This window comes from Pipistrellus kuhlii, unplaced genomic scaffold, assembly GCF_014108245.1.
Source record: "Pipistrellus kuhlii isolate mPipKuh1 unplaced genomic scaffold, mPipKuh1.p scaffold_m20_p_5, whole genome shotgun sequence".
Taxonomy (NCBI): Eukaryota; Metazoa; Chordata; class Mammalia; order Chiroptera; family Vespertilionidae; genus Pipistrellus; species Pipistrellus kuhlii.
In genome coordinates this window covers 74,613,183-74,641,150 of record NW_023425551.1, presented here as the reverse complement: position 1 = coordinate 74,641,150, position 27,968 = coordinate 74,613,183, and the positions used below count along the sequence as shown (strand labels likewise).

Below are 27,968 nucleotides of genomic sequence, written 5' to 3'. Positions count from 1 at the left end.
TCACACCCCCGGACAAACAACCATATGCTGGCCTGTTCTAGAGTATCAGAAACTTCAATTGCTCAGTTAAATTAATCAAATTAACAAACGTTCCTTCTAGGAATTTCAAAAGAAAAAAAAGTATGTGAGCAGTATTTCAAATATTCACTTTCAGATGAATGATATGATGTAAATTAAAATTAGTACAAACTATTAATTGAATAGTAGCAGAATTAAATATAGACTCTTTTGTTGCATAGTGGTCAAAATGGTTTATTCATATCTGGTAAAATCAGAACTGAAATGATGACACGTATAAAGGACAGATAAAGTGGCTCTTTCACTACAGTCCACTGAATCCTTAACGCTCCCTTCCCCGCTGCCCATGATCTGACAGGTGGACTCCGCAGAGACCGTCTCAGCTGGCAGAACTCTCCACCTCCGCCCAGGGGCCGGCCCCCCTCATTCAAAAGCCCACACAACTGGTCTCTGAGACTTTATGACGTGCTTTCTTCCTTCTCCTCTGGCATCTTTTCCCAGATTGGCTTCTTGATGTGTTCTGGTAACCGCTCTAATTTTGTCTAAAAAGAGAAAAATAAAACTATAATATAATGTGGTCTTAACTGAACTCTTTGGCAACAAAATAGATTAGTTTTATTCCCTGAAATCCTCTTGGCTTCTTTTACCTCCCAGCCCTACCCCCCCCCCCAATACCCCTCTCATCTTTTTGTAGTCTGTGAACACAGAGAGAAGAAAACTTGATGGTATATAAAACTCTGATACATATAATCTATTTGATCCTCAGTGATCTCTAGGGACTGCCACCTAATGTGGCCCCATGTCTGGATAACTCCTGGGAGGGAGGGAGACTTCGGAGGCAGCTCGGAGAGGACTTGGCTGCAGTGCAAGATTATTTGGTTGAACTGGCACCACTGCACAGGGAGGTGGAGACCCCAACCACCGTGGCAGGTCTGCCTCCAGGTCTGCCAAGGCCCTCCCCTCCACTCCATGGGCAGGACAAGGCTGCAATCCCATACAATGAAAGGGTGATATACAAGTCCAGCCAATGGTGGAACGACTGGCTGCTATGATGCACACTGACCACCGGGGGCAGACCCTCAAAGCAGGAGCAGCCTCCTGGCGGTCAGTGTGCTCCCACAGGGGAGTGCCGCTCTGCCACAAGCTGGGCTGACAGCTGGCAAGCCCTCGGTGTGGCTGGAGCCTCTCCCGCCTTTGCACTCAGGCCCCGGGAGCGGGCCTACGCCATCCTTCAGACATCCCCCGAGGGCTCCCGGACTGCAAAGGGCACAGGCTGGGCTGAGGGACACCCTCCCCCGATGCCAGTGCACAGATGTGCTGTTGATATTTGGCTCTGTTAACTAATGAGTTTGCGACCACTGCTCTACTGTATTAAAACAATACAGATTGTGGGGGAAGGTCATAAAAAGACATGACTGCCTGTTTGACCTGTGAGCTGAACCCGAGCAATCAAAGGCTCCTTGCCTCCTCCCCTGTGTTTCAGAATGTATGTCCTGCTGCTTTCCCTGCTCCAAGGATACAGGTTTGAGGCAGAAATGTGGTACTGAGAATATCTGGACCGGGTACATGACTGACCCGTTAAGGTCTCCTGGATACACGGATGACCCGAGGTGGGCGTCTATATGACTGCTAAGGTTTGGCAGGTGTGTTCAGAAAGCACACTGTCTTGCAGCTGCCCATGACAAAGCTGGTCAATTCTCTTGCTTATTAAACCTGCCACCTACCATTCGGAGCGGCCTGCCTCTCTGTGGCCTCTCCTTGTCCTCTGCATTCCGGGTGGTTTCAGATCGCACCTGGGAAGCTCCCGGGAAGGCTGTGACCCCACTCACACTACCCCCAAAAGAGGTAGGAATTAGTCATACCTTTGCAACTTCCATGGCAACTCCTTCAGGTAAGTTCCGCTGAATGTATTCCAGGTACACATCTGCTGTGCTTCCAGTTAGATGCTTTAGCTGAAATTTCAAACATGAAATGGGTCCACACTCTGCTGTCAGAGTAGACATTTTAAAGTGTTAATGGTAAAAGTGGTAGGACCTTCTCTTCCTCTCGGACTCTGACACAGAATCCCATTTTAAAAACCCTGTAGATCCTCTGGTGGAACTGGATGGGGGAGCACGGCCCTGAGGCCTCCGCCTCCCAGGGGTCTGAGAGCCAGAGCCCACGGGACCCAGCTGGAAGCACGGTGTCGAGCAGTATACCCACACGAGTTTCACAAGAATACTTAAGACAAAGCACAAAAGGAAGCAAAGACTAGATTATAAGAGTTAGTATGAGATTTTCTGCATGCTCCATGCTGAATTGTTTCTGTTGGACATGGGTGCATAAAATTTTGGTGTTTTTTTTTTTCTATTTAATAGTGGAACTACATCTTAATATTTGTATCCTCAATGTATCCTCAATGTCTAGTACAGAGTTTCCAATGGAAAAGATGCACAGTTGTTTTAATAACATTTATAAATAATTTACCATGTGATGAAGTATTCGCAGTGTTTCAGATAAATACTCATTTAATCCTCACACTAACCTAGAAGATGGGTACCATTATTATTCCCATTTTGTAGGTCAAACAATTGAGGCCCAAGGCATACAGCTAGTAAGTGCCAGGACTAGGACCCGGCTACCTGACTCCAGAATCCAGGCACTCCTTAACCACAAGACTATGTCAACCCTCGTGGATGCAGAAGTTAATGAGGTGAATGAAAAAATCAAAATGCTGCCATAACAGACATGGGGAATCCAGGAAGCTGTGAAAAGAATTATTAGAACTGTATGAAAATTTAACTAGAGTTTTTGAAAAGAAGGCAAAATTATTCCAATGTTATCTTATTGTACAAAAATTAGTCAGCTGCCCTAGCTGGTTTGGCTAAGTGGACAGAGAGAGTGTCGGCCTGTGGGGACTGAAAGGGTTCGTTTCTGGTCAAGGGCGTATGCCCGGACTGCGGACTTGATCCCTGCTGGGGACATGCAGGAGGTGGGCGGCTGATCAATGATTTTCTCTCATCATTTACGTTTCTATCTCTCTCTTCTTCTCACTTCCTCTCTGAAATCAATAAAAATAGATTTAAAAAAATAAGTAATTAGTCAGCTTCCCAGCTGGTTTGATTCAGTGCTCAGAGTGCAGGCCTGTGGACTGAAGGTCACGATTCAATCCTAGTCAAAGTCATGTACTTCTGTTGCAGGCCTGCATGAGGCAATCAATCAATATTTCTTTCTGTCTCTCTACCTCCTTTCCCCTCTCTCTAAAAATCAATGGAAAGAATATCCTCTAGTGAGGATTAACAGACAAAAAATAATGCTTATATGGTTTGATCTGTTGCTCTGAGAAATACAAATTGTTCTAGGGGCAATCAAATTTTTAAAAAATTAGTCAGCAGCATCTGCATTATTGAGCTGAAGTAGAACTATTCTAAACGATGGCTTTATTTGAGTTTGATTTTCCTATCTGTTGCTCCCATAAACACAAAAGGACCTTTTACCTTCTTTGCAACCATTAGCATAAGCTGACTAAAAGGAAGTCAGCCAAGGTGAAAGGAAAGTTATGCTAGCATGAAATGTGGGCATTTCAAAAATACCTGGATATCTGAAATATTATAAACTCACCTCAAAGCACCTGTAAAGTGTTCTCATTTCATACTGAACTCTGTGCTTCTTGAAAATATGCACTGATTTGAGAAGAGTAAATCGCTCTATTTTCCTTGGAGGTTCATGTCTGAAAATGAATGGGCAAAACAACATGCTCAAACTAAGTGATGATAAATCCTTAGTCAGTGATATCAAAGCACGATCCCACAATTCTGTAGGTCAGGTTCATGCACAATTACAGGCATTAACTACCATTTACAGACTTCTACTTGTCAGGACTGTCATCTATGCTTAACAAACGATGTCATAAAGCTCAGGCCAAAATAAACACCTTGGACAGCAACACAAATATTTTTTCTCTCACAGCCCCAAAATTGAGCCTTGTCATGCAAGCACATACACCCTTTCTCTCTCTCTCTCTCTCTCTCTCTCTCTCTCTCTCTCTCTCTCTCTCTCTCTCTCTCTCACACACACACACACACACACACACACCTCCAGCTTTTACAGCCACGAAGTCCCTTACTGACCAAATTTATGAACTGTGAAAAGTGACACCAATGGGATGGACACAGTTGTAATGTCTGCTGTGTTATTTTAGGAAAACTTACAGATGATCCATAATCATAAAGCCATAGTCTGTTATGGAACACGTGGATTCATTGTGTTTTGTAAAGAGGCGAGCTGGCACAGCCCCGATGGCCTTGTTCTACATCAGGAGCAGGTGACGAGACAAAGGAGGGAGTTACTCTGGACCCTGCAGTGACTTCAGGGCCCAGAACGCTTACCTTGCTCAGACATGAAATTACTGAGTGGCTGGTGTTTGTCAGGGCAGTTTTGAAACAATGAACATATTAGCCAAAGATCATCAAATCAAAGGGTCTATAAAAGGACTGCTTGCCCACCTAACTGCCTCTCTGCCCCATGGAGATCCCAGACAAAAGATCTGTTGCTCTGAGAAATACAAATTGGATCTCCTGTCTGTGAAATTGGTAGAGAAAAGATTTCCTTCATTTTCCTGGTTCACTCATTATAGCATGTAAACATTCTAGAAGACAGGAGGGATAACCCTGCTTAGGAAAAGCTACACCCTCCCTATCATGAGTTCTATTCCATTTTAAAAGCTCAGACGTGGCTGGAATCAGCACCATTTTCTGGCTGACAATGTTATAACAACTGACAGTCAGATTAGGAAAGATTATACTTACACTTCAATAGAGATCCCAAGTTCTTTAGCAGCAAGCACAGCAAAATATTCATAGCTGTCCAACACTGCCTTATCATGGCCTTTTACTAAAACCGACAGGCGCTTATACAACGTGTCTGGTTCATCAGAAATAGTTATCTACAATTTTGAAATAAAAAAGAAAAATTTCATTTGTGGTTCCTCTAATATTTACAACTAAAATATTTAACGTATTATCCTCACTCAATTGAGCAACTTCAGAGTTTAGTAATAAAGGGGGAGAGAAATGCTATGTAACATTTTAACACTATAAGCTCAAGTATCTCATTACTATCACATTCAGATCTGCACAATGACCCTTAGAATCTGTTAAAATGCAGTTTGAATCAAAGGGACTTTCAAGGCAACAAAATCACTAATGGAACCTTCTAAATTAAGAGTTATTGAGCCCCAAATCCACAAGGGAAAGGATTTTGGGGTCTATTAACAAAGTAGCCTGGTCAGAAGACCTGGATTGGGAATTAAACTGCAACTTCCAGCTAAATGGCAATGGACAAGTCACATAATCTCACTGCACTTTAGTTTTCTCATATATAAAACAGCATACCGATGCTACAGCTCACAGCATTTCATTAGAGAACCAGAGGCCCTGTGCAGGAGATTCGTGCACTCAGGGGGGTCCCTCAGCCCGGCCTGTGCCCTCTTGCAGTCCGGGAGCCCTCGGGGGATGTCTGACTGATGGCTTAAGGCGTCAGTCGGATATACTTAGTGCTGCTGTGGAGGCGGGAGAGGCTCGCCACCACCCCACACCTGCACTTGCCAGCTATGAGCCCGGCTTCTGGCTGAGTGGAGCTCCCCCTGTGGGAGTGCACAGACCCCTAGGGGGCAGCTCCTGCGTTGAGCATCTGCCCCCTGGTGTCAGTGCACATCATAGCAACCAGTTGTTTCACCGTTTGGTCCATTTGCATATTAGCCTTTTATTATATAGGACTATAGGCTTGGTACACGAAATTAGTGCACAGAGAGGGGATCCCCTCAGCCCAGCCTGCACCCTCTCCAATCTGGGACCCCTTGAGGGATGTCCAATCCCGGGAATTGGGCCTAAACTGGCAGTCAGACATCCCTCTCACAATCCTGGATTGCTGGCTCCTAATCACTCATCTGCCTGCCTGCCTGGTCACCTCTAAATGCCCCTGCTGCTGGCCAGGTAGTTCCTAATGGTCTCCGCCGCGCGCCCCGCCCCGCTGGCCTGGTTGCCCCACACAGCCTGCTTGTTCAGTTGTTTGGTCGTCCCTTACTAAACCCCCTACTGGCCTGGTCATAGGCAGCCATCTTGTGAGGGCCTGAGGGTCAATTTGCATATTACCTCTTTATTGTATAGGACATATATATCTTTTATTGATTTCAGAAAGGAAGGGAGTGGGAAAGAGGGAAAAACATTAATGATGAGAGAATCATGAATTGGCTGTTTGGTCTATTTGCATATTAGCTTTTATTATATAGAATAAGAAAACAGATTAAAGTGTTTATAAATGATAAAGCATACTGTATAATAAAAGCATAATATGCAAACTGACTGAATGTCATAATGACCCATTGGCAGGGGGCAGGGCTGGAGAGCAGGCAGCACCAGGCCAGCCAAGGCGCAGTAGCGGCCAGTGGTGGAGGGACGATGGGGGAGGCGGGCTGGCCACTCACCAGCGGGCAGCAGCCCCTGATCAGCCTGCCCGGTCTCCTCCCGCAGAGGGAGGCCAGACTGTGGCTTACAGGACATCCCCTGAGGGCTCCTGGGCTGTGAGAGGGCACAGGCCGGGCTGAGGGACCCCCCATCATAGGGGGCATGAGTTTTTGTGCATGAGGCCCTCTAGTTGTTATATAAAGGTAATTACTATTCATATTCTCTTTTTTTTATCCTCACCTGAGGATATGTTTATTGATTTTAGAGAGGAAGAGAGAGAGACAGAGAGACAAACATTGATGTGAGAATCATCAATCAGTTACCTCCTGTACATGGCCCAACTGGGGATCAAAACCTGTAAACTAGATAATCCCCTGACCTGGAACTGAACCCACAACCTTTTAGTGTAAGGAACGATGCTTCAACAGACTTAGCCAACCTGCAAGGGCCCATTCATATTCTTTATTTTAAAATGTCTTTAAGAGAGAAACATTGATCAGCTGCTTCCTGCACAACTCCCTACTGGGGATTGAACCCACGACCCGGGCCTGTGCCCTGACTGGGAATGGAGCCAGTGACCTCTCCGTGCATGGGACAATGCTCAACCAACTGAGCTACGGGCCAGGGCCATCTTCTTTTTAAAAAATATATTTTTACTGATTTTAGAGAGAAAGGGAGAGGGAGAGAGAAACATCAATGATGAGAATCACTGATCGGCTGCCTCTTGCACACCTCCTACTGGGAATTGAGATTGCAACCCAGGCCTGTGTCCTGACTGGACTCGAACCACAACCTTTGGGTTCATAGGTCAACACTCAACCTCTGAGCCAAGCCAGCCGGGGTAGGGCCATATTCTTTATTAGGCTTTATTCATGGTTTGCCTGCCATAATAGAAAAATTACTCATTTCTAATTAAAATGTTATGAGACTGACTGTACACATAACTTCTAACTCTCCCGCCCTAATACTTAAAATCTTAGAAATAATGGGTTTGATGTTTCTTTCTTCCAAGAGGTGAATTACCTTCCACTTCATTCATCCATTAAACCAGTGATTTATACACTAATCCAATGATTCGGGGTTAATTACTTTACCCCTGAAAGAAGATCTACTTACATAACCAGGAAGCTAGACATTCACTCTCAATTACCCCAAATAGAGTTGTTGGAAGAACAAATATACTAATATCCTATGGCAAAAGTTGGGGGACAAGAGAAGGGGGAATATAGCCCTAAGATGTATTCTATTGTAATTGGTTTCTATAGATTTTTTAAAATTAAGTAATTAATTAGTTAAAAAAAATTTTTTTTTGAGAGAGAGAGAGAGAGAGAAAGAGAGAGAGAGACTGATTTGTTGTTCCACTTATTTATGTACTCATTAGGTGACTCCTGTATATGCCCTGACTGGGGATTGAACCATATATACCTTGGCGTATTGGGATGACACCCTAACCAACTAAGCTATCTGGCCAGGGCTCCCTACAAGGTTTTGAATTTGTTAAAAATACTAAAATTCAGGAGATTTCACAAAAATAAATCAGATTTCAGTTTATCTTGGAAAAGTTAGATAATCTGGCATCACTAGGTCTGACTTCCGACACGGCAACAAGTGGCTGGAGTAAGTAGTAGCTGTCTCACTTCTCAGGGGCACAGCCGGTCATGTGACCACCCTGTCACCCCTCCTTACAGCCGAGGCCATGCAGGCATCTGAGCTGCAGACCTAGGGATGTATGCATTGTCATGGAAATATATCCAGTATCTACTAAGTGGAAAAAATGAAACAGAGTACATTACGTATAACACAATTCTACTTTGGTGTGCATGTGCCTAGGTATAATGGTTACGTACAGACTAAAAAGATTCATACTAACTGTTACCGAGGGTTATTTGAGGGGTGGAACTGGAAAAAATGGGACTCTATAAGGATTTCAAAAAATTACGAATAACACAAAAACTGGATTGAAGGAACCATGGCTTTTACTTAAATGCAACAAGGTCAAACAGCTACTTCTGGATTTTACTTCTATTACTGCTCTTTCTCACTGTCAAGGCCCTGGCTCACTGTCTTAACATGAGAACAAAGACTTGACAGCTACAGGGAACAAGTTTTCCTTGAACCTATAACATATCCTGCATCATTCATTATGACGATTCTTCACGTTATTCTGAGTTACAAGAAAAAGACTGCTCACTCCCACAGTATGTGGGGTAAATAATTTATCCTTTTAGAACTTGCCTCGATACCCTGAAAGAGAACATGGGCACCAGGGACATCAGAGAATACTCTACTCAGGCACCCTATGCAATTGCCAGTATTCCAGAACAAAAATCATTAGTCATAAGGCATTTGGGAAACAGCCCCGCGTGGAATAAGGAGAAGTAGTAGCTAATGCTGCTCCCTGTGCCAGGATGCAGGCAGTACATACCTCGGGCCTGGTTACGTCCTTGGGAAGATCAACATGAAGGTTTGAAAACTGTACCCACTTCATGCTGGAACTGCTGTGTGGAGGGGAAAAGAGACACCTCAGTGAAATACCACAGGAGCCCACTCCTTGTTCAGTGAAGCACATCTAACTGCATACTTACAGAAGAAAGGCGCCATTTCTGGGTGTACTGATCTTAGAACTGTTTACAGAAAAATCCCTCGGACCCTTAAAAAAGAAACAGGCACATGTTAGAATTAAAGTCAATCACCAAACCATTCAGTTTTCACTAAAAAAAAAAATCAAAAGATGTATGCTGTTTCAAATAAAGAGCTATCTTGTTATTTCCGATGAAGATATTGGGTAACTAAAATGCCAAATTAGATCTTTTTTAAAAACAACAACAAGACAATAGTAGCATTGATAATCAAAAGGGACTCTCAAAATACTAGAGAATCTATATATTTTAAAGTTTAGAAGAAATTTTTAAAACAAGTAATTTTCACATTAAAATAACAGCTATAACTTAAATTTGTGGACATCAAAGAAAAAATGTGGCTTAATTCCCCCATTATTTTTTACAGATTAAATGTAATCCAATATAATACTTATTTGCCTCAATACTTTTGAACAAAAATGTCTTTATAAGTTATTAAGAGTTGAAATAAGAATTCTGAAGTACACTTCATTTGAATTTTCTATCCACCTTTTCCAGCATATGTATTTCTTGGCTTGGCTGGGACAACTAGTTTATAAACAGAAATAAACACTGAAACATTCATTTTACATCATTACTGTGCCTCAAAACAATCCAGCTTTTCCAAATCCTTTGTTGTCAGCTCCCCCTAGTGGATCAAAACTTCTATATAACATGGTACTATATATATATATATATATATATATATATATATATATATATATATATATATATATTTACTTAATTTGCTATGTTTTTCCTTTAAGCTTTCATGAGATTTAAAGACAGATCTTGTAACATAGAAAGCCATACCAGAAACCTACACGATCCTATTAACCAATGTCACCCCAATAAATTTAATTTAAAAAGTGTAACCCAAGAAATTGGAAGCATGGATCCTTAAAACTACTCTGAAGATGAGAATAACTGTTTAGCACAAGTGAAGTTTAATTATAACTGAAGGTCATCTAGAGAAAGACTTGTGGAATATAATGAACAGCATAAACTGATCAACAAAAACAGATCCAGAGACAGAGAAGCATCGACCAGACTGCCAAACCTCAGAGGGAAGGTTGGGGTAAGGGAGAGAGATCAAACAAAGGACTTGTGTGCATGCATATAAGCCTCACCAATGGACACAGGCACCATGGGTGTGAGGGCATGAGGGGAGGTGGGGGGGAAAATGGGGGGATAAGGACACATATGTAATACCTTAATCAACAAAGAAAAAAAAAGCTACTCTGAAGATGAGAGTAACTGTTTAGCACAACTGAAGTTTAATTATAACAACTGAAGGTCATCTAAACATGTTAAAGCCCATTCTTAGTTTTTTGTCCTCCTTCCCTTCTTCACCCAAGATGGAAGCAAATTAAGTATTTTATTTAATATAAATAAATTTTATTTAATATTCTCCCTTGGATCAGGGAGAAACAAAAAGAGGAGGAAGTCAGGTACAATACCAGGTAGGAAGAGGTAAGGAGCCATTCTTCACACAGAATCACACTGAACCCATCCTCCCCCCCCCACACACACACATTTCTGCCAGGGACCCCACTAATTCAGTGTACACCCGCCACTGCTATTCTCCCAGTATAAACCTCTGCTTTTACTTACTTATTGTTTAAATGCATTACTTTTTTGGAGACAGAGGATGGGAGGAGAGAGGGTAATGTCACTTAGCTGCCCCGCTTATTTATGCATTCACTGGCTGATTCTTGCAGGCGCCCCGACTGGCACTGAATGAAACACTGGACCAGCCCTCACCAACGGCGCTACCCGGCCCAGGCAAACACCTCTGCTGCTAGGAGCTGGAGGCTAAGTGCTGTTACAGCCAAGACTAACCTTCAAATGTTCTAACATTTTCTTTTCGAGGAGGTTAAAGGTTACCTGGGTACGTGTCTTCCTTCAACATTTCAACCTCTAACACCATCAGTCTTTTCTTTAAAAAATTTTTTTTATTGACCTTTCTCAGAAAGGGAGAGAGATAGAGCCAGAATCATCAGTGAGAGAGAAACATCGATCAGCTGCCTCCTGCACAACCCCTATTGGGGATGTGCTCGCAACTAAGGTACATGCCCCTGGCTGGAATCGAACCTGGGACCCTTCAGTCCGCAGACCGATGCTCTATCCACCGAGCCAAACTGGCCAGGGCACCAGAAAAGAACAGTGGTTCTCAAAGTGTGCTCTGAGGGCCTCTGGGAGCCTGGCACACCCTCGGGGGCCTGCAAGGCTGAAGCGACCGCCACAGGAACGCTGAGGCTTTGCGGGCCCCTCTCCCCTCTCATCCTCTCAGTGAGCTTTCCCAGAGGCGGAGTGACCTGCGGTAAGAATACAGAAGCAGACACAAGGCTCCAGCTGACTCCAAAAAGCCAGACCTTCAAGAGATTGGGAAAAACATAAAACACGGCCAGTCGTCTCATTCTCAGTAAATGTTTTGGAAAATTTAATTATTGTCGTAAATATGTTAATTAGGTTAACATGTAATGAGTGTATGGGCATTATTTTTAAAGGCACAAGCACTTTTAGGATTCTCAGTTTTATTTTCTGAAAAGCTACATATCGGTAACTGAGACCCACACAGACAAGTTGTCTGGAGCTGACCATTTTTAGGGTGTCAAGGGGCGCTGAGGCCCCAAACCTGCAGAACCGCTGCTTAAGCTTCTGCTTCTGCAAAGGACCTCGCAGCGGCTATTTCACCCCCACCTCCGACGTGAGTGACTCGGACCTAAATCTCACAACCCCTGGACCGGAGGAGAGCGTCTCGATTTAGTTTGTGGGGAGGATCTGAGATCTCAGCCCCTCATTTTCTCCAGGCGAGTTTCCGGTCTTCTGAGCCTCGGTTTATTTTGCCAACATAAATGGGGGGCGGGTCTGGGATGTGTGACTTTCAACATCCTTTCCATTTCTATCATTCTTTTTTGTTCCTGCCTTTGCCCTGACTTCTGCTTTATCCCAAGCGAGAATTCGAGATAAAACCAATCCCTTCCTGGCCACCGTCCTGCAAACGAGCCAAGATGCGGAATAAAATCGCAGAAGGCTCCTGGTGGCCAGAACGACGGCTGTCAGACAGACTTGGGGGCAGCTGTTCCAGCGGGCCCGCCTAGCTCCCCCGCCAGCCCGGTACCTGCCTGCCAGAGGCGCCGGCACAAGGCCCCGAGCGCTGCGCGCGCCGCCATCTTGCCGTCGGCGTCCCGGGATCGCTTCCGAGGTCACAGGGCGTCCTCGACCATAGAGTTCCGCAGGAGGAGAGAGTGTACCCTCTGTTCCGGCACCGGAAGGACCATAGAGATAGAGTTCCATGCTTTGTAAGGGCGGGATTGGGACTCCGGTAGGCTTCCCGGCCAGGTACCCGGTCTTGGTGAGGTTCCTGCAGCTTGTTTGTGGATAGTTTCCAAGGTCCTGCAATGTTTTCCTCTACAAATCGTTTTTTGTACTGTGTGGTTCCTGTTTTTTTACAGGCAAACATAAACACGAGCTTGGAACAAAAATACATTGACAGCGATTATCTCTGGGTAGAGGATTAATGGTTGATTTGTGTTCCTATTTCTGTAGCTTGAAAAATGTTACAAAATCCCTTTTCCTTACTGCAGGAGCCTTGTAGTTATGGCCTCAATCCTGCCCGCCTTCCCCATACCAATTGGCATTTTTGTCAGCCATGCTGTGCACCGCTGTCCCACAGATTTTCCCAAATCTTAATTTTCTTAGGTTACCTTAGTGTTTCAGACCTTCACCCAGTACCACAAGCCAAAAGGTGTTATAAACAGAAAGTGTCTGGTTATTAACATCTCCCATAATTGAGCTCCAACTAAAAGGTTTGTTACCCGGTTTTGCTGTAATAAAAATGTTCTTCCACGTGTGCAGTTCTCTAAGCTTTGTTTCCCTGAAGTGCTTTCACATATACCGTTCAGTATAATGGAAAACCCCGGGCTTATAATGAGGAGATCTGGGTGTAGACCCAGGTTTCCCATTTAGCTGAGTGACTTGGGCAAGTTTCTCCCCTCTCCGAGCCTCCGTTTCATATATCAATAATAGTTTCCTCCTGCAAATAGTTGCTTGGGGGATTAAATGAGATACTGAGGCATGATGTTTAGTACAATGCCTGGCCCATAATAATGCAAATAGATGGTATTGGTACCATAAAGTTGCTTCTGCTTCACCTGCCTCACAAGATTGTTAAGATTAAAGTTTGTTAAAAACCAAGTTTTGGGGAGCATTTTGTAGCATGTAAAGTATTGTGCAAATGTAAAGTTGTTTGTTTTTCCTTTCCTACCCTAATTTGCAGGCTAGAGAACCAAGGAAGAGATAGAATGATTTGCCCACTATCATACAAATTGATGAAAGATCTAGGACCAAAACCAAGTTTTCCTGCCCGTTAGATTGGCCTCTGCTTACTGGAACTCATTCCCTGTGGAGGTGTGGTCCTATCCCAGAGCGTGGGGATGCCGCACTTTACCTGTGCACACCTCTGCATGCTTGGCTCTGCGGGCTCCCACTCAGAACTGTGACATCCAAAGTTGGCTGGTCTGTCTCAGCCAGCGGTGTTTCCAACAGCTCTCCAGTTCTGTTGCTGCTTCTGAAGTTTGCACCAGTCTGTGTGCCACTTCTGTGATGCTCCTCAGCCTGCCTCTGCCCTTCGAGTGCCCGCAGTTGGGGCATGGTCCCCCCCTGCCACATGATGGTGACAGTACAGCTTGCAAGTGACTTTCACCTGCGTTACCTGATCTGATCCTCAGAAGAGGAAATGAGGAAACTGAGGCTCAGAGATGAAGTGACTCACACAAATCATATGGTGAATTAGTTACAGCCGAACCGGTAACCCTTTTCAAGACTCCAGTTTGATGCCTTTCCACCCGGGCAGTGGGCTGGTGCTGACCCCATGATCAGCTCAGTGCTGTGTAAAGCCTCTTTGGGTGTGAGGATTAGATTCTCACTTCCCCACTCTCCTGCAGGTAAAGGGGTTTATTTTATTTTTAAATATTCATCTGAGGATATTTCTATTGATATATAGATTTTTTTTTTGAGAGTGAAAGGGAGGGAGGCAGGAGAGAGGAAAAAACATGGATGTGAAACACATTGATTGGTTGCCTCCTACACGGTGCCCTGAACGGGCCAGGAGTTGATTCTGTAACCAACGTACATGCCCTTGACCAGGAATCAAATCCGTGACCCTTCAGTCCACAGGCTGATGCTCTAACCATTGAGAAAAACCAGCCAGGCCTATTTTTTTATTTTTCACTTTAAAAACATGTGTGATCTGGACTGCTCTTGTAACTGGATATGTGGACTCAAAGCATCCTTAAGGACTGGATGCCCTCTCCATTTCTGTGGCCAAACATGGTCTTTATTGATGGGCGCTCTCTGATTACAAATAGTTTCTGTGCCCTCAGGACTCTGCCTTGCTGTGGCCACTGCCTGCTGCCTTTGACTCATCAAGTTTCTCTATTCATATTCTTAGTTGTGGGAAGTTGATTTGGTCCCCTTGTTTTTCTGGGCTAAGTCATGTCAAATGTCACCTAATGGCCTACGGGCCTGATAGCTTGATGTCAGGTGCCAGCCCTGGTCCAACTAGCTGCAGGCAAGATGGGAGTCATTGTGAGGGGCAAACCCTGGTTTTGCCAACAGAGGGGCTGTGGACAGGGCCCTTGGGTATAGTCTGTGGGCAAGGACAGTGTTCTGAAGGTTGGCCTACTATAGGTCTCTTCCCTACCACCTAACTTTTAAACCTCTAACTAATGCAGATGAATAGGAGGTCAAATAATTCTGGAGAGTTGAGGCAAGTCCACCTTGTTTTGTACCCAGGAAAAATAAAAGTATGTGCATCAAATATTTCTAAGTTATATCGTATTTTGATTCCACCAGTGGTTCGGTTTAATTTTTTAATTTTTTTGTTAATCCTTATTCGAGGATATTTTTCCATTGATTTTGTGGTTGGGGGGTAAAGAACTATGAATTTATTAGGTCATCTGGAAAGCCAGATGGGCTGACCCCCAAAATGGCACCAGATTCCATTGATTTTTAGAGCAAATGGAAGGGAGTGGGAGAGACATAAAGAAACACCGACATGAGAGAGACATTTTTGGTTGTCTCCTGCACGTGCCCTGAACCAGGGCTGGGGATCAAGTCTACAGCTGAGGTCTGTGCTCTTGACTGGAATCAAACCCAGGACTCTTTAGTTCTCAGGTTGACGCTCTATCCACTGAGCCAAACCAGTGAGGGCCAGTGGTTCTGTTTTAGAAGACAGCCTTTTCCTCTTGGTTGTGATGGTTTCATGGTTAATACTTATCTCCAAACTCATCAAGTTACATACAGTAAATATGCATAACTTTTTATGTCAATCGTATCTCAATAAAGTGGTTACAAATGGTAATACTGCCAAAAATAAAATTACGCAGGCAGAGGAAGTAACGACCCAAAACAGTCCAAGGAGAGATCCATTTGCATGTGACGGTATGTAGGAAGGCAGAGCAAACATGTAGGGCTGCCTGGCTTCACAGCTCAGAAGCAAACACTCCCCTTGGGGTGGTGTTGGGGGGAGAACAGCTCTTTTCAAAAGGTTGTCTCTCTCCTATAAAGGACATAATCAGCCCTTGGGCTCCTTGTTATAGGAATGTCTCTTGATCCAAAGATCACTGCAGTTCACTTAGGAACATATTACTCAATTTCTTAACATGCCTTCCTAATTGTCTTGCTTGTGTCAACATCAAAACTCATCCGCATTTCTAGTGCGAACTGCAGCCAGGTGGCTTGGCTGAGCGTGTAGAAATTCAGAACTGACTTTAGGTAACCTCAGAAGAGCTTTTGTTTACACACACACACACACACACACACACCCCTGAAACATTAGCGATAATTAATGTAACAGGTCGTTGCTGAGCACCTGTTTTAAATGGCTGTGCATATGTGGGTAACGGTGAGTGAGGCGGCTCACAAATGAATAAAACATGACCTTTGCTTTTCCCAGCGGTGGAACTGGACCAGGTCCCAGAGCCCTGTGTTGTCTTTCTAAGTACGGGATTCCTCGGCAGGAAGGAATGATGTCACAGTCATTTTCATACACTCCGCTCCCTCGGGTAGAATACAGTGTGGAACAGCGCCTAGTACATGGGGCTCCCGGGGATGGGCAGATGGCTGTACCAGTAGGAGAAGGCTTCGGATTGGACACCGGGCCAGTACAGTGCTTCTAGAGGAATAGCTGCTTAACGCCGACAGCCAAAATGGAAGTAAAACAGCCAAAGAACCTGAACTATCAAGGTGCTAACAGGTGTGCCCCGCTTGAAGCCAATTCTGTATAAAGCCCAGAATTTTAGATTACTCTTGAAGTTTATTGTTGACCATTAAAAAAGTAAACACATTCTTTAGAATTTGGAGGTCCAGACCAGCAATGCATGCAAACTGTGAGATACCTGTGTGAATACGAGACCCCAGTAAGGTGACCAGACGTCCCCGATTTTTAACAATTTGTCCCGCGTCCCACGGCGTTTTAAAAATCGGGACTGTTTTAAAACGTTGTCGGACGCGGGACACATTGTTAAAAATCGGGACTGTCCCGCCAAAAGCGGGACGTCTGATCACCTTACCCTAGTGGTTAGACACCACCGGGAGGGTTCTGAATTCATTCACTGCTGGAGTACAGAAATCTCTGTCCCCCCCCCCCCCCCCCCCAGTAGGGGCAGGCACTTCAATGAGCATGAAACCTGATCAGCCAACTTCTAACGGGTCTAGAGAAGCCAGCTAACGTAAGGTGACCAGACGTCCCGATTTTTAACAATTTGTCCCGTGGTGTTTTAAAAAAGTCCCAGTTTTTGGAAAGAATGCACGACAAGTTAGGGAACGACGGGAGAACAGGAAGGGAATATACGGTTCTCGGCGGCCGTGTGGCTATTTAGCCAGGATATGAGTTTTATATTATTTTTGTTAATTTTATAATGTTAAACTTTAATGATAACAAATAATTGTTGAGAACTGATTATCAAGAACTGCTTATCAAAGTTCGCATTGATGATCAGTTGTTAGAATTGTGGAATACGCGCTGTCCTTACCAGGAACTAATGCTGCGACTGAATGTGTTTTTTCTACGGTAAATAAAGTGTGGACATGGGAAAAACCACAATTAAGTGTTGAGATTTTGAAAGCCATTTTGTGTGTGAAATACAATTTAACAAATTCTTGTGAAAAATTTCATGACCTTCAACAGCAATCTACTAAAAAAAAATTCACTCAAATGAGAAATATGCCAAAGAATAAGATACTATACATATTTTTAAAAATTTATTATATTTGTAAATTGTACTTATGTTGAAATTTTAAAAAATATATTACAATACTATTTTTGTGTTCTATGGACATTTTTGTTGCTCCATATAGACCAAATTTTTAATCAAGAACCCCCCTTCCCCGGTCAATGGTGTCCCGATTTACCAATGTTAAAATCTGGTCACCTTAAACTAACAGACAAATTCCAATTTATCCAGCATTGAGAAGTCATTTCCGTGGCTAGAAATAAGGAATGTGTAAGCCAAATGAAACTCAGAAAGGTAACATTTTATTTTCAGAGCAGCTGATGCCATAGAGTCAGGTTTTCACAGATAAATAAGACAGTGGCTGTTTGCTTATTTCTCTAGTGGAAGGATGCCCCTTGAGTGGAACTGCCACAGTTTCTGTGGCTCTGACCAGAACCTTTTCAGCCGAGTTCTCCCGGCTGTCTTTCTGAAAATAAATATTGCGATAACTTAAAGAAAATGCAACCACTACGGGGAGACCAACATGGAATGCCCAGATGCTTTTGTTTTAAAGGAATGCACCTTTTTTAGGACAAGTCTATAAAACATCTTTATTTTTGCTGTTACATGGGATGTTTAAATATAACTTTGCTTTCAAGCTTCGAACTTTTTTTTTTTTTTTTTTTAAACCCCTGGTAAAATAAGACTTTTGGTTCGCCTTTTAACAAAAACTGACCTAGGAAGGAACATTTTTAGCAAAATGTGTTATAAAATCACTAGAAAATACTGTCCTCTTTTTTTGCCCAAATGTTACATAAAATCCTTATTAAAAATACACACATTACAAAAGGAAAAATTATGAATATGCTATACATAGTGCTCTTGATATGGACCAAGGGGCCTGCATTCCGGGGGGAAAACACAGTTCAGCACACCAGATAGTATGATGTCAACTCATAGTGCAAACCTGAATAAATTACATCCTGGAATGGGGAGGCATGCGAGCCATTTGCCGAGAACAGAACATAACAAAGCCAGAACAGGAAGCAGTCGCCACCGCTATTTAAAAATGTTTTCGTTTTTATTACATTAATTTTTTTTTTCAAAAATACTTTTCTTTACAATAGAACTCCTAGAAAATATGTACAACCTTCCTCTAATAAAATATAACAGCAGTTAAATATATTTGAAAATAAGATGGGTTTTTTCCATAAAATATATCTGTTAACTTTTTATATACAAGCTCCCTCAGAGAGATCTAAATTCACTAATGAAAAAAAAAACCATCTGATAGTAAACAGTGACAGTGTAGAAGAGACCTTGACCTTCAGGAAGAGAAGTTCTCCGGGGTGGGAAGGCTGGGGGGTGGGGAGGGGAGCTAAAACACAACACATACATGCAGGCAGAATCATTTCAGGAAAAAGAAAAAAAAAGTACAAAGTTTTCCTAGGAAGTCAATTCTTTTAAGTTGATCTTGTCCAAAAATACTAATCCAGGAATTTGAACTGTCTCATTCAGGAGGAGTTCTTTGGTTATTTCAAGTCAAAAAATGCTTACCCTATACTGCATGGAAAATCAACATGACATTGTGCATTATGTCTTCGCCTTGGCAACACTAGTTTATTTTTAATGTTTAAAACCGGAGCGGCTGGGCAAGTCTCCAAGCATAACGAATACGTTTGCTTTATAAACATTTTTCTGGGTGTTGGCTCCTTTGTTAGATAAGCTTTCCTACATCCGATAGCAGAACCTTTCCAGAATCGCCCTCAGACACCGCCAGCAGAGGGGCGAGGTCCCTGGGCCCGGGTCGCCCCGGAGGGTTCTGAAACAGTCCTGCCATGAGGCTGACGCACAGAGCCAGGCAGGCCTGGGCTCGGAACGTACAAGGACCTGTCTGAAACGGAGGCAAATGAAACACCTCGTTGCCCCTTAAAGAAAAGGTGGAGGGAACGTCCAAGATCTCTTTTCTGAAAACGGAGCGATTGAAATGAAAAGAACCTTTGTATTTATCACCTGCCCTTGGCTTTCCTGAGATTCGGAGAACACTGCCTGGGTGGGGCTGTGAAAATGTGCTAAATGCTTCTGCGGAGACAGACTCATCCTCACGCTCCTCACACATTCCAGGGGACCCTCCCCCCAGAGCGGTCCTCTCGGTGCCAGGCCTTGTCCCGTCTGAGGGGCGCTCGTTGGCTCGGACAGTGGGACAGGCCCGTCTGACTCCGCTCAGAGCCTGAGCCAAGTGGCATTTCTGAAGGATTGCAGGTTTATCACCTTCAAGTACAAACAGAAGCCCTGAAGACAGGGACCGCAGGAGGCAGAGCGATGTGGCTTGGAAGGTTGTGGAAGTGCTTTGGTAAGTGACTAACGAATACATTCACTGTTCGAATGCAAACACTGTAGCGAAAGTGGCATGTGAAACCGTTTTTTTGTTGGCCTTTTCATGCTCTATCCCTCGAATGTGCGATCATATTTCTTAGAAAACCCCTCTCTTCCTAGTTAGCATCAAGGTAACCTTCGGTCCAGCACAGAATTACAGCAAAATCCCAAGCGGGTGCGGTTCCACGGTACTCCCCAATGGCACAGAGCCGCCTCGGAGCGCCCCTGACCACTAGCAGTGTTGCAAAAACAGAACGGGCTCTTCCCATCTAGTTTTTGGGCCAAAGAACACCTCTTGGCATTCCAGGGACTGCAGTGTGTGCCTCTCACCCTCCCTCCCTAAACACAGCCCTGGAACTCACTAGGTGGGGCTGTTTCCTTGCAGATGGGCCTGTGTGTGTGCTCACCTAACACAGCTCTGCACCCAGGGACACCGCCCCGGGGACCGGGCCTTCGGTCACGGCCCTCGGGGGAGCGTGCCGTACTCAGGTCCTAAACAGGCCACGGGGCAGGCAAGGCAGCGAGCAAACTTCCTCTCCCATCTGGCTAACTCTGCAAATGGCGTGTGTGCGGAGGCAAGCGTGGCCCGGGGCTCCCTTTGCTCTCCGCAAAGCTGCCCGCGGGCACGGTCTCCGCGGTGCACTACAGAGTGAGGTCAGAGCAGAACCAGAGGAGCTCTCGCCGGGAGAGGGCGGCCCAAGGCCCCGGCGAGACGAGGGCCGCCTGCTGCACACGGACACACGCACACGCACACGCACCACCAGCTGTGGGACAGAGGCAGGCGGGATGGTTGGCGTCTGAAAGCAGAAGCACATCAGCGTCAGGCTCTCTCCCTGCCCGGAGCGAGCTCCCGGGAACGGAGCCCAGATGAAACACCTCTTCAGAGAGAGTTGTGCCAATTATTTATTCCCCCCAACCTCCCACAGAAAAATAAAAACAAAACAAAATTAAAAAAAAAAAAAAAAGAAACACAAATTTAAATAAAAGGAAAAGAAACCGGATTTCCCCCCCTTCTAAACCTGAATAAAACGACCATTTTTTAAACAGGTAGTTTAAAATGGCTACAGAACAAGCAGGCAGTCCAGGCTTCCTGGTGGACGGAGACGGAGGCCGGGACGGGCAGGCCTTCACAGCTCCGCGTCGCCCTGCAGCAGCGCGGGGTCCTGCTCGTCCAGGAGGAGGTCGGTGTCCACGCCCTCGGCCTCGCCCATGACGCCGCCCAGCTGCTGGACCACGTCGGCGTCCAGCATGTCCACGTCCTTGATGGGCTTGAGCAGGCCCAGCTGGTCCAGGGGCAGCAGCCGCGGCGCCCCCGCCGGCCCCGTAGTCCTCTCGATCGTGGCTGCCATCTCCGCCGCGAACGCCGCCTTCTGCGCCTTCTGCCTCTGCTGCTCCTCCTGCTGCCGGTGGGTCTTCATGTGCGCGTTCCGGCTTTTGATCTTGAAGAAGACTCTAGACGCGGAGAGAGAGCAGCGTGTGAGACCTAGGCGGTCTGGGCACAGGGGGCCGTGGGCGGACCTCTGTCCGGGCCCTCTGTCTGGCTTGGACAGAGTCCTCGGCTCCTCAGCTCCTAGGACTTTCTCCTCTTGGGACCTATCATCTCTCCCGTCTTCTCAAAGCATGACAAGGAAAGGGGGTGGGGACAGAAACACACTGGGGTGTGTCAGGCTTTCTCCCTGTCCACCTGCGGTCGGGGACACAGGCCCTCTCTCTGTCCATCACTGACCGAGCCTGTCCGACCCACCTGAGCATCCCCAAGCCGTGCCACCGAGCGCTGGCAGTTCCCGTCAAAAACACCCGCCACCCCGGCCTCTGGCCCCGCTCTCCCGCAGTCAGGATTCTCTAGGATCTGCACACAACGAAACTGTGTCCCCTCCGCTCCAACCTAGTGCTCTTCTCAAGGTCACCGGCAACTCTGTGTGGCCAAAGCCCACACCCCTCTGTCCTGATTGTACCCGACTTCCCGCTCATCCACCAGTCTCTCACCTGAGACCCCTTCCTGTTGGCCGATTCTCACTGTTTTCTACTGTTCGCTAAGAGTGAAGCAGTGCTTCTCCACTGGGGGGACTGTCTCCCCAGGGAGCACCCGGTCATGTCTGGAGACATTTCTGATGGTCTCAGCTACGGGAGGAGCTCCTTCTGGCATCTAGCGGGCAGAGGCCAGGGACGATGCTAAACATGCTGCCGTGCAGAGGGCAGTCCCACTTCCACAAACTGGAACTGCTCAGCCCCACGGCCAGTGCTGGGGCTGAGGAAGCCTGGGAGGAGAGGGCTGCAGGCTAAGGCCCGTGGGCCCAGGGCAGCCAGCCACTGCCTGTTTGTAAATGAAGTTTTACTGCAATGCAGCCACGCCTGGCCGTCCTGTGAACCTGTCCCATCGGGATCTTGTTCGGAAAGCTTGCCTAGATGTGAGACTGCCTGCTTATGGAGAGGGGTTAGCGTCAATACTCAGCACTCACGGCTAAGCTCCCAAAGGAAGGAAAACCGAAACAAAAAAAATCAACAGCTGATCCCTCAGACAGGAGTCAGAGTCGATGAGTCACAATCGGACGTACTGAACACTGAATTTCAGCAGCTGACAGGCATTCTGCAAACATCTGCCTAATGTTACTCCCAGCTGGGAAAGCCACAGAAATCTTTACTGGAGTTGTGGCAGAAAAGGGTTACAAGCAACGTAAGAGGAGCCAGATGTCCCGGAGGAGCCAGGAAGCTCGAAACACTGATTTTTAAAAAAGATATATTTTATTGATTTTTTACAGAGAGGAAGGGAGAGAGATAGAGAGCTAGAAACGTCAATGAGAGAGAAACATCGACCAGCTGCCTCTTGCACACCCCCTACCGGGGATGTGCCCGCAACCAACGTACATGCCCTTGACCGGAATTGAACCTGGGACCTTTCAGTCCGCAGACCGACGCTCTACCGCTGAGCCAAACCGGCTTCGGCTCGAAACACTAATTTTTGTTAAAACGTCCTTTGTCTCTGCCCTGTGGAGCAGAGGAGTGGAAGGTACTGTCCAAAGCAAGCAGGGGGAGGTAAGCAGTCAGTCCGAGGAGGTTCATTATTTCAAGCCCATAACCCTGTGATCATCGCAGGGCCACTTCTCCCCGGGGCATGAAGATGACAGCAGGCCTGGCTCGGAGGGACATCGGAGCAGAGAGGAGGGCCCGGCGCCTGAGTCCAGCTGCCCGCCTCTGTGGGCTCAGAGGGAGCGCACCGCCAGCCCCAGCGCTCTTTGGTGGGGCCCTGAGCCGAGTCCGGCGTCCTCAGGGGCTAAGAAGCCGGGTTGGGCCAGCCCGCCCGGTGCCCATCTCCACTCAGCTATGCACCGTGACAAACCGCTTAGCCTTTCCGTGCCCCCGTGCCCCTGCTTATAAGAAAGAAGCTACTAAAAGGACCTACTTCACAGGGCTACTGTGAAGATTCAATTAAGCAAAACATGCAAACGTCCTTGAGAGCAGAGTCAGGTGAGGAGTGAGTGCCTGATGAGCAGCAGCTACTAAGTTCCCTGAAATATTCCCTAGAATGTCTGTCATAAAGCTGGCCTCGTACATCCAACGAGGGATGTTTTCCCGGTAGAGTGCCAGCAGCTACCTGGCGGCCATCTCTCCAGGTCACATTACTCCTCACGTCTGAGGCCCTGGAGGATGTGGGAAGGGAGACTGGGCGAGGGTCCTGAAGGATGTCACTCTCAGCGTCTCACCTGACCCCTCCTGGCCGGGCAGACAGGAGTGAACTGGAATTCTATACTGGATGCCGTGGGAGGGAACCATGTGCATCTTAGCCATCAATGGTATTTTCTCTCTAAAGTAAAGGAGTGAACAATGCAAGCCAACAGGAGGGAGCAGTGGCTAGGACCCAGGCTCTGCATTTGAACACGGCTGGGTTCAAATCCCAGCTCCGCTCTTACTGGTGGTGTGACATGGGGCGAGTCATTTTGCCTAACTTTCAGCCTTCATTTGTAAAAGAAGTACAGAGGCAGGATTTGTGTCACGTGGAGTTTCTGGGTGAGGATTCAATGAGCTCACGCACATGAAGCATACAGGCGAGGAAGTGCTCAGTAACTGCTAGCTGTTACTATTACTACCCGCTGTCAGTTTCCCCCTCTCCGCTGCCGTTTTAAATTATACTTAAAAGAGCAGGGATGCTAAATAGGTGTTCTCTTGCGAGTCAACTCTGATCAACTGACTGGGCCAGCTTGAAGCATTATGATGAAAAGGGTTTGAAGTCTTGTCTTACAGCGGTAGCAAAAGTGCAGCAATTGACTGGTGATGTCTGCCCGGGCACAGGAATGAGAGCAGGGGTAGGGAAGCCATCTCTGCTACAGCGAGTTCCTGAGTAGGTGTCTTAGAGCCATTCCAAACTTCACAGGGGTGCAGAGAGCAGTGCGAGTGAATATGGTTTGGGAGTGATGGGCAGAAGTTGGAAAATTTTACACTTCCAACGATTTTGGAAAAGAGTAAAATTATGTCACTAGAGGTTTGCTCTCTGAAGCCATCCAACCTCATTAAGCTGTGAGACACCAGACCACATTCCCTTTCGGAGACTCAGTCCACACCCCTGAGGCCCCCTGCAGAGTCCCTGGGTGGCATCAAGGAAATTTCAGGGTTCAGGTTATTTTTTTAATTGAAGAAACCTCAGGCCCTCTTGGCCGGGCCCTCACAGAGCGCGTCACCCATGGCAAACTCGGACCCAGGCCCCGTCCGTTCCACCTACTTGCCGCACTCCTTGCAGGGGAAGATGGTGGTGGGGTCCGTCTCGCCGCTCGTGGTGCTGTGCGAGGGCGAGCTCTTCACCGAGCCGTACCCGCTCTGGGCGCCGCCGGCTTTCTGCTTCCCGGGGGGGACGGCGCCCCGAGCTTTGGCCACCTGGTTGGTGCCGCCGTGGATGCGGGCGTGGCCGTTCAGTGCCTGTCGGGAGCTGAACACCTGGGGAAGAAAGGGAGTGACATGACATCTACAGTCCTGAAAAGGAAATTAGGGCTGTTAGTGACACGATGGTAAAACATGAGATACCTGACACAGTGTCTAACGACAGGGCATGAGCTTTACACACCTAACTCTAATGCTATGCCACCGGTCCCCACGGCTGTGCTGGCGGGAAGAGGGGCGGTGAGGGGCCCGTGCTGAGGACCAAGCTGACGAGCTGAGAGCCAGATGCAGCGCCTGTCCACCAGGGGCGCTGTGGGGCCACCCCCTCCCCTCTGTCCACCTTATTCTCCCCCCCCCCCTCCCCCCATGTGTATTACAAGGGGTCCCGCCAGCTTTCAAAAAAAAAATTTTTTTTTTTTATGCCAAACTATCTTTTTCTTTTCTTTCCCCCTTTCCTTTCTTCACTTAGAAAGGACAAAAGAAAACAAACAAACAAACAAACAAAAACAAAACCAGGTCTTCCTCAAAAGCTCCAAGTTAAAAGCAGAGGTGCATGCGCTGGTGGAAATGGAGCCAGCACCCCAGAAAGGAGCCAATTTGCTCAGCTCCTCCCAGGAAGCCCGAAGGAACACAATGGGAAAGACACCCCAATCGGCAGCCCATGACGGAAGCAGCGTTCCAGACCCCCCAAGTTTACTACGGGATGATGAGAAGGGGAAGGACCCAGACAGTGCTGTGAAGCTCGCCATCGAGCAGGCTTTCCCGAGCTCAGCGCCCCCGACACGGGGGCTGGTTTCTGCTGGGGGGCTGCTTGTCGGGCGTCAGCAGCATCTCTGGCCTCGACCCATGGCCTGCAGCAGCACCCCCTCGGCTGTGACACCGTCTCTGGACATTGCCAGACGCCCGGGTTCTCACAGTCAGTGGAGAGAACCACTGCGGAAAAGGCTCTTGGAATTCAGGCTCTTGGAATTTGTGGTCTCACAGGGAAGAAAGATCTAGTGCTGACTTAGCAACACAAACTTGCCATGGTTCGGGGCAAGGATTAAAACTGCCACCCCCCCCTCCTCCGTCATTTTTAAAAGTTATTAAAAAGCATGCACCTTGCCGAGCCCCTCTGACTGGAAAGCGTAAAAGATGACATCCCATTTGGTAAAGAATTTACACCTAAACTATGAATGAAGGAAGCATCCGATTTCTAAACAAATCTACACAGAAATACTGTGAAGATGTCATGAAGTCACATCTTCAACATCCCTGAATGGGAAAGCTCCAGACAAACATAAAAAAAAAAAAAAAGCCAGCAATTCTTATGTTCTCTTATGTGTGTGTGTGTGTGTATACTTTTTTTTTTCCTTCTCATTTTGTCTGAGATGTAGATTAAGTGAATTTCTGCTTTAGGATCTGAGTGTTTTAAAGACTGTCACTTTCTCCATCTCAGGGACAGCCAGGCTCACTGAGCAGCATTCAGACTCCCTGTTCCTAGGACGGACAGGGCTCCCTGGGAAAGAAGCAACAGCCTCGTTTTTTAGGTGACGCCTCTAGACCTGCCTGTCCGGGTGTGCCTGGCTTTAAGAAACCTGATTTGGGAAAAACTCGATAATTCAGACTAGTGGAGGGACCAGCGGGGGAGAGTCCAAGGTAAACAACTCTTAAGAAATAGCCTTTGAAGTACACAGGGAGCCTTCGCCCAGGCAGGCGCGCATTCTGGAAGGCCTTCCTCTAGCGCTCGGAGTGACCAAATGGTGAACCGGTTATATTTTAGCAAAATGATGCCTCTAAGGCGCTTAAGGTTAGGTAATTACACGGACTCCCTTTCAGTCTATTTACATGGTTCATTTTGCTTGGTAAATCTGCTTCGCCTCCCCCAAGGAACACAAAGATAAACTTGAGCTAGGTCTCTGTCATTAGGCTGCAGAAGGATCATGCTCTGTGGGCTTTCCCAGGGCGACTAAATGCGACGGGGCAGGAGCCGGAGTGACAGGCCCAGGGCAGCGCGGAGGCACCGGGGCGGGGAGAAGTGAGCTCTGGAGGCCACGGCTCCTTGCTGAGTTCGGGACCTCCCGCTTCCCGAGGGCAGGGACCCACCTGGTGTCCTCTGAGCCTGTAGCTCAGGGCCTGATACAGGGCGCCCACTCCGGAAATATCTGCCGGCTGAGGGAGCCGACGGGATAAAGGACAGAAAGCCATGGCAACACGGAACGCCTTCTGCCCAACTTCTACTGCAGAAAGCCCCTCCTTTCCAAAAGGCATCGTCTCAGAGCCTGGCCCTCGACCCCGGGAGGACACACAGACACTTACAGCCCCGCAGTTGGGCATTTCACAGATGAAGGAGCCTGCGGGCTGGCCGAGGGCCTGCAGGGGCGGCCCCTCCGCGGGAGCCAGGACAGGGCCTGGCTGCGGCTCCGGGGACTTGGGCACTTCACTCTCCTCTTCTCTTGTGGATTTCCTATCTTCTTCCTGGTCCTCCTCCTCCTCCTCCAACTCTTCTTCTTCTTCACTTGTCTAGTGTTGGGGCAATAAAAGCAAAAAGGGGAAAGTCCCCAAATGGCATTTTTAGTGAACGGAACCCACAGGCCAGGGGAGGGTGGAGGGGCAGGAGGCGGGGCGGCACCGGCTTCTCCCTGCATAAGGGGCGGCTGACGGAACCCTGGGCTGGAGGTGGGAGGCACTGTCTCACCGGACGCTTGGAATTCTGAGTCAAGGAAGTCCCGCCCCACTCTGCGTCCCTCCTTACTTAAATAAAAATATTTTAAGGCAGGGAGGAGAGATTCCTGTAGGTAGAGTTTCTCCCCCTGGTTTGAGACTGAAACCCAGGCAAGGCTGCCCTACTTGGGTCTGTCTGCCCCTGTGTCCCCAGAGCCGAGTGGAGGGTCTCCAAGCAATAGCAACACTGCGGGACCCCGTGGAGAGAGGCTAAAGACGTATCGGATTCGTGTTCTAGGCCTCGTAACCCACTTCCACGCAAGATGCCAGGGATGCTGATTTGACCTGGGGAAAGCACGTGACACAGGGCGTCCCAGTGCCTCCTGCTCTGATCTTGCCAGAAAAGGAAATCGGAGTGACCACAATGACTGTAAAAAGGAGAGGAAACCCAATATATTTCTATTGATTTTAGAGAGGAAGGGAGAGTGATAGAGAGAAAGAAGCATCAATGATGACAGAGAATCATTGATTGGCTGCCTCCTGCACGTCCCGTACTGGGGTATCATGTCCATAACCCGGGCATGTGCCCTTGGCGGCAATCGAACCTGGAACCCTTCAGTCCACAGGCCAATGCTCTTATCCACGGAGCCAGACCAGCTAAGGCTGTCATGTGTTTTTCTTATCCTGGTCTCCGGTCATGAGCTTGTAGAAATGCCTTCCAGAGGCATCCTAGGAAAAGGGAAGTATTTCCTATGAATGGTTATCCGCACTACTGTGTCCCC

General features: G+C 47.1%; 2 protein-coding genes across 5 annotated transcripts in view; both read right to left on the bottom strand.

The window, feature by feature from the left end:
* Positions 1–231: 231 nt before the first annotated feature.
* Positions 232–12,587, bottom strand: MRPS10 (mitochondrial ribosomal protein S10). 4 transcript variants are annotated; one of them, XM_036413911.1, is made up of 7 exons: positions 12,204–12,587; positions 9,047–9,111; positions 8,887–8,959; positions 4,806–4,942; positions 3,619–3,727; positions 1,881–1,970; positions 232–560 (listed from the first exon to the last, which is right to left on the bottom strand). In XM_036413911.1, exons 1-7 carry the CDS (start codon positions 12,570–12,572, stop codon positions 477–479), a joined length of 927 nt encoding a protein of 308 aa, XP_036269804.1. In that variant the 5' UTR covers positions 12,573–12,587; the 3' UTR covers positions 232–476. The 4 variants fall into 4 exon arrangements, with proteins under 4 accessions (XP_036269804.1, XP_036269805.1, XP_036269807.1 ...); XM_036413912.1 differs by having other exon boundaries at positions 8,887–8,956; XM_036413914.2 differs by having other exon boundaries at positions 8,887–8,956; positions 12,208–12,356.
* Positions 12,588–20,684: 8,097 nt separating this feature from the next.
* Positions 20,685–27,968, bottom strand: part of TRERF1 (transcriptional regulating factor 1) — a 215,762-nt gene continuing 208,478 nt past the window's right edge. The window contains 3 exon segments of the mRNA XM_045572697.1: positions 20,685–21,126; positions 24,389–24,600; positions 26,842–27,045. Coding sequence (XP_045428653.1) covers positions 20,802–21,126; positions 24,389–24,600; positions 26,842–27,045 — 741 coding nt within the window. The 3' untranslated portion in view covers positions 20,685–20,801.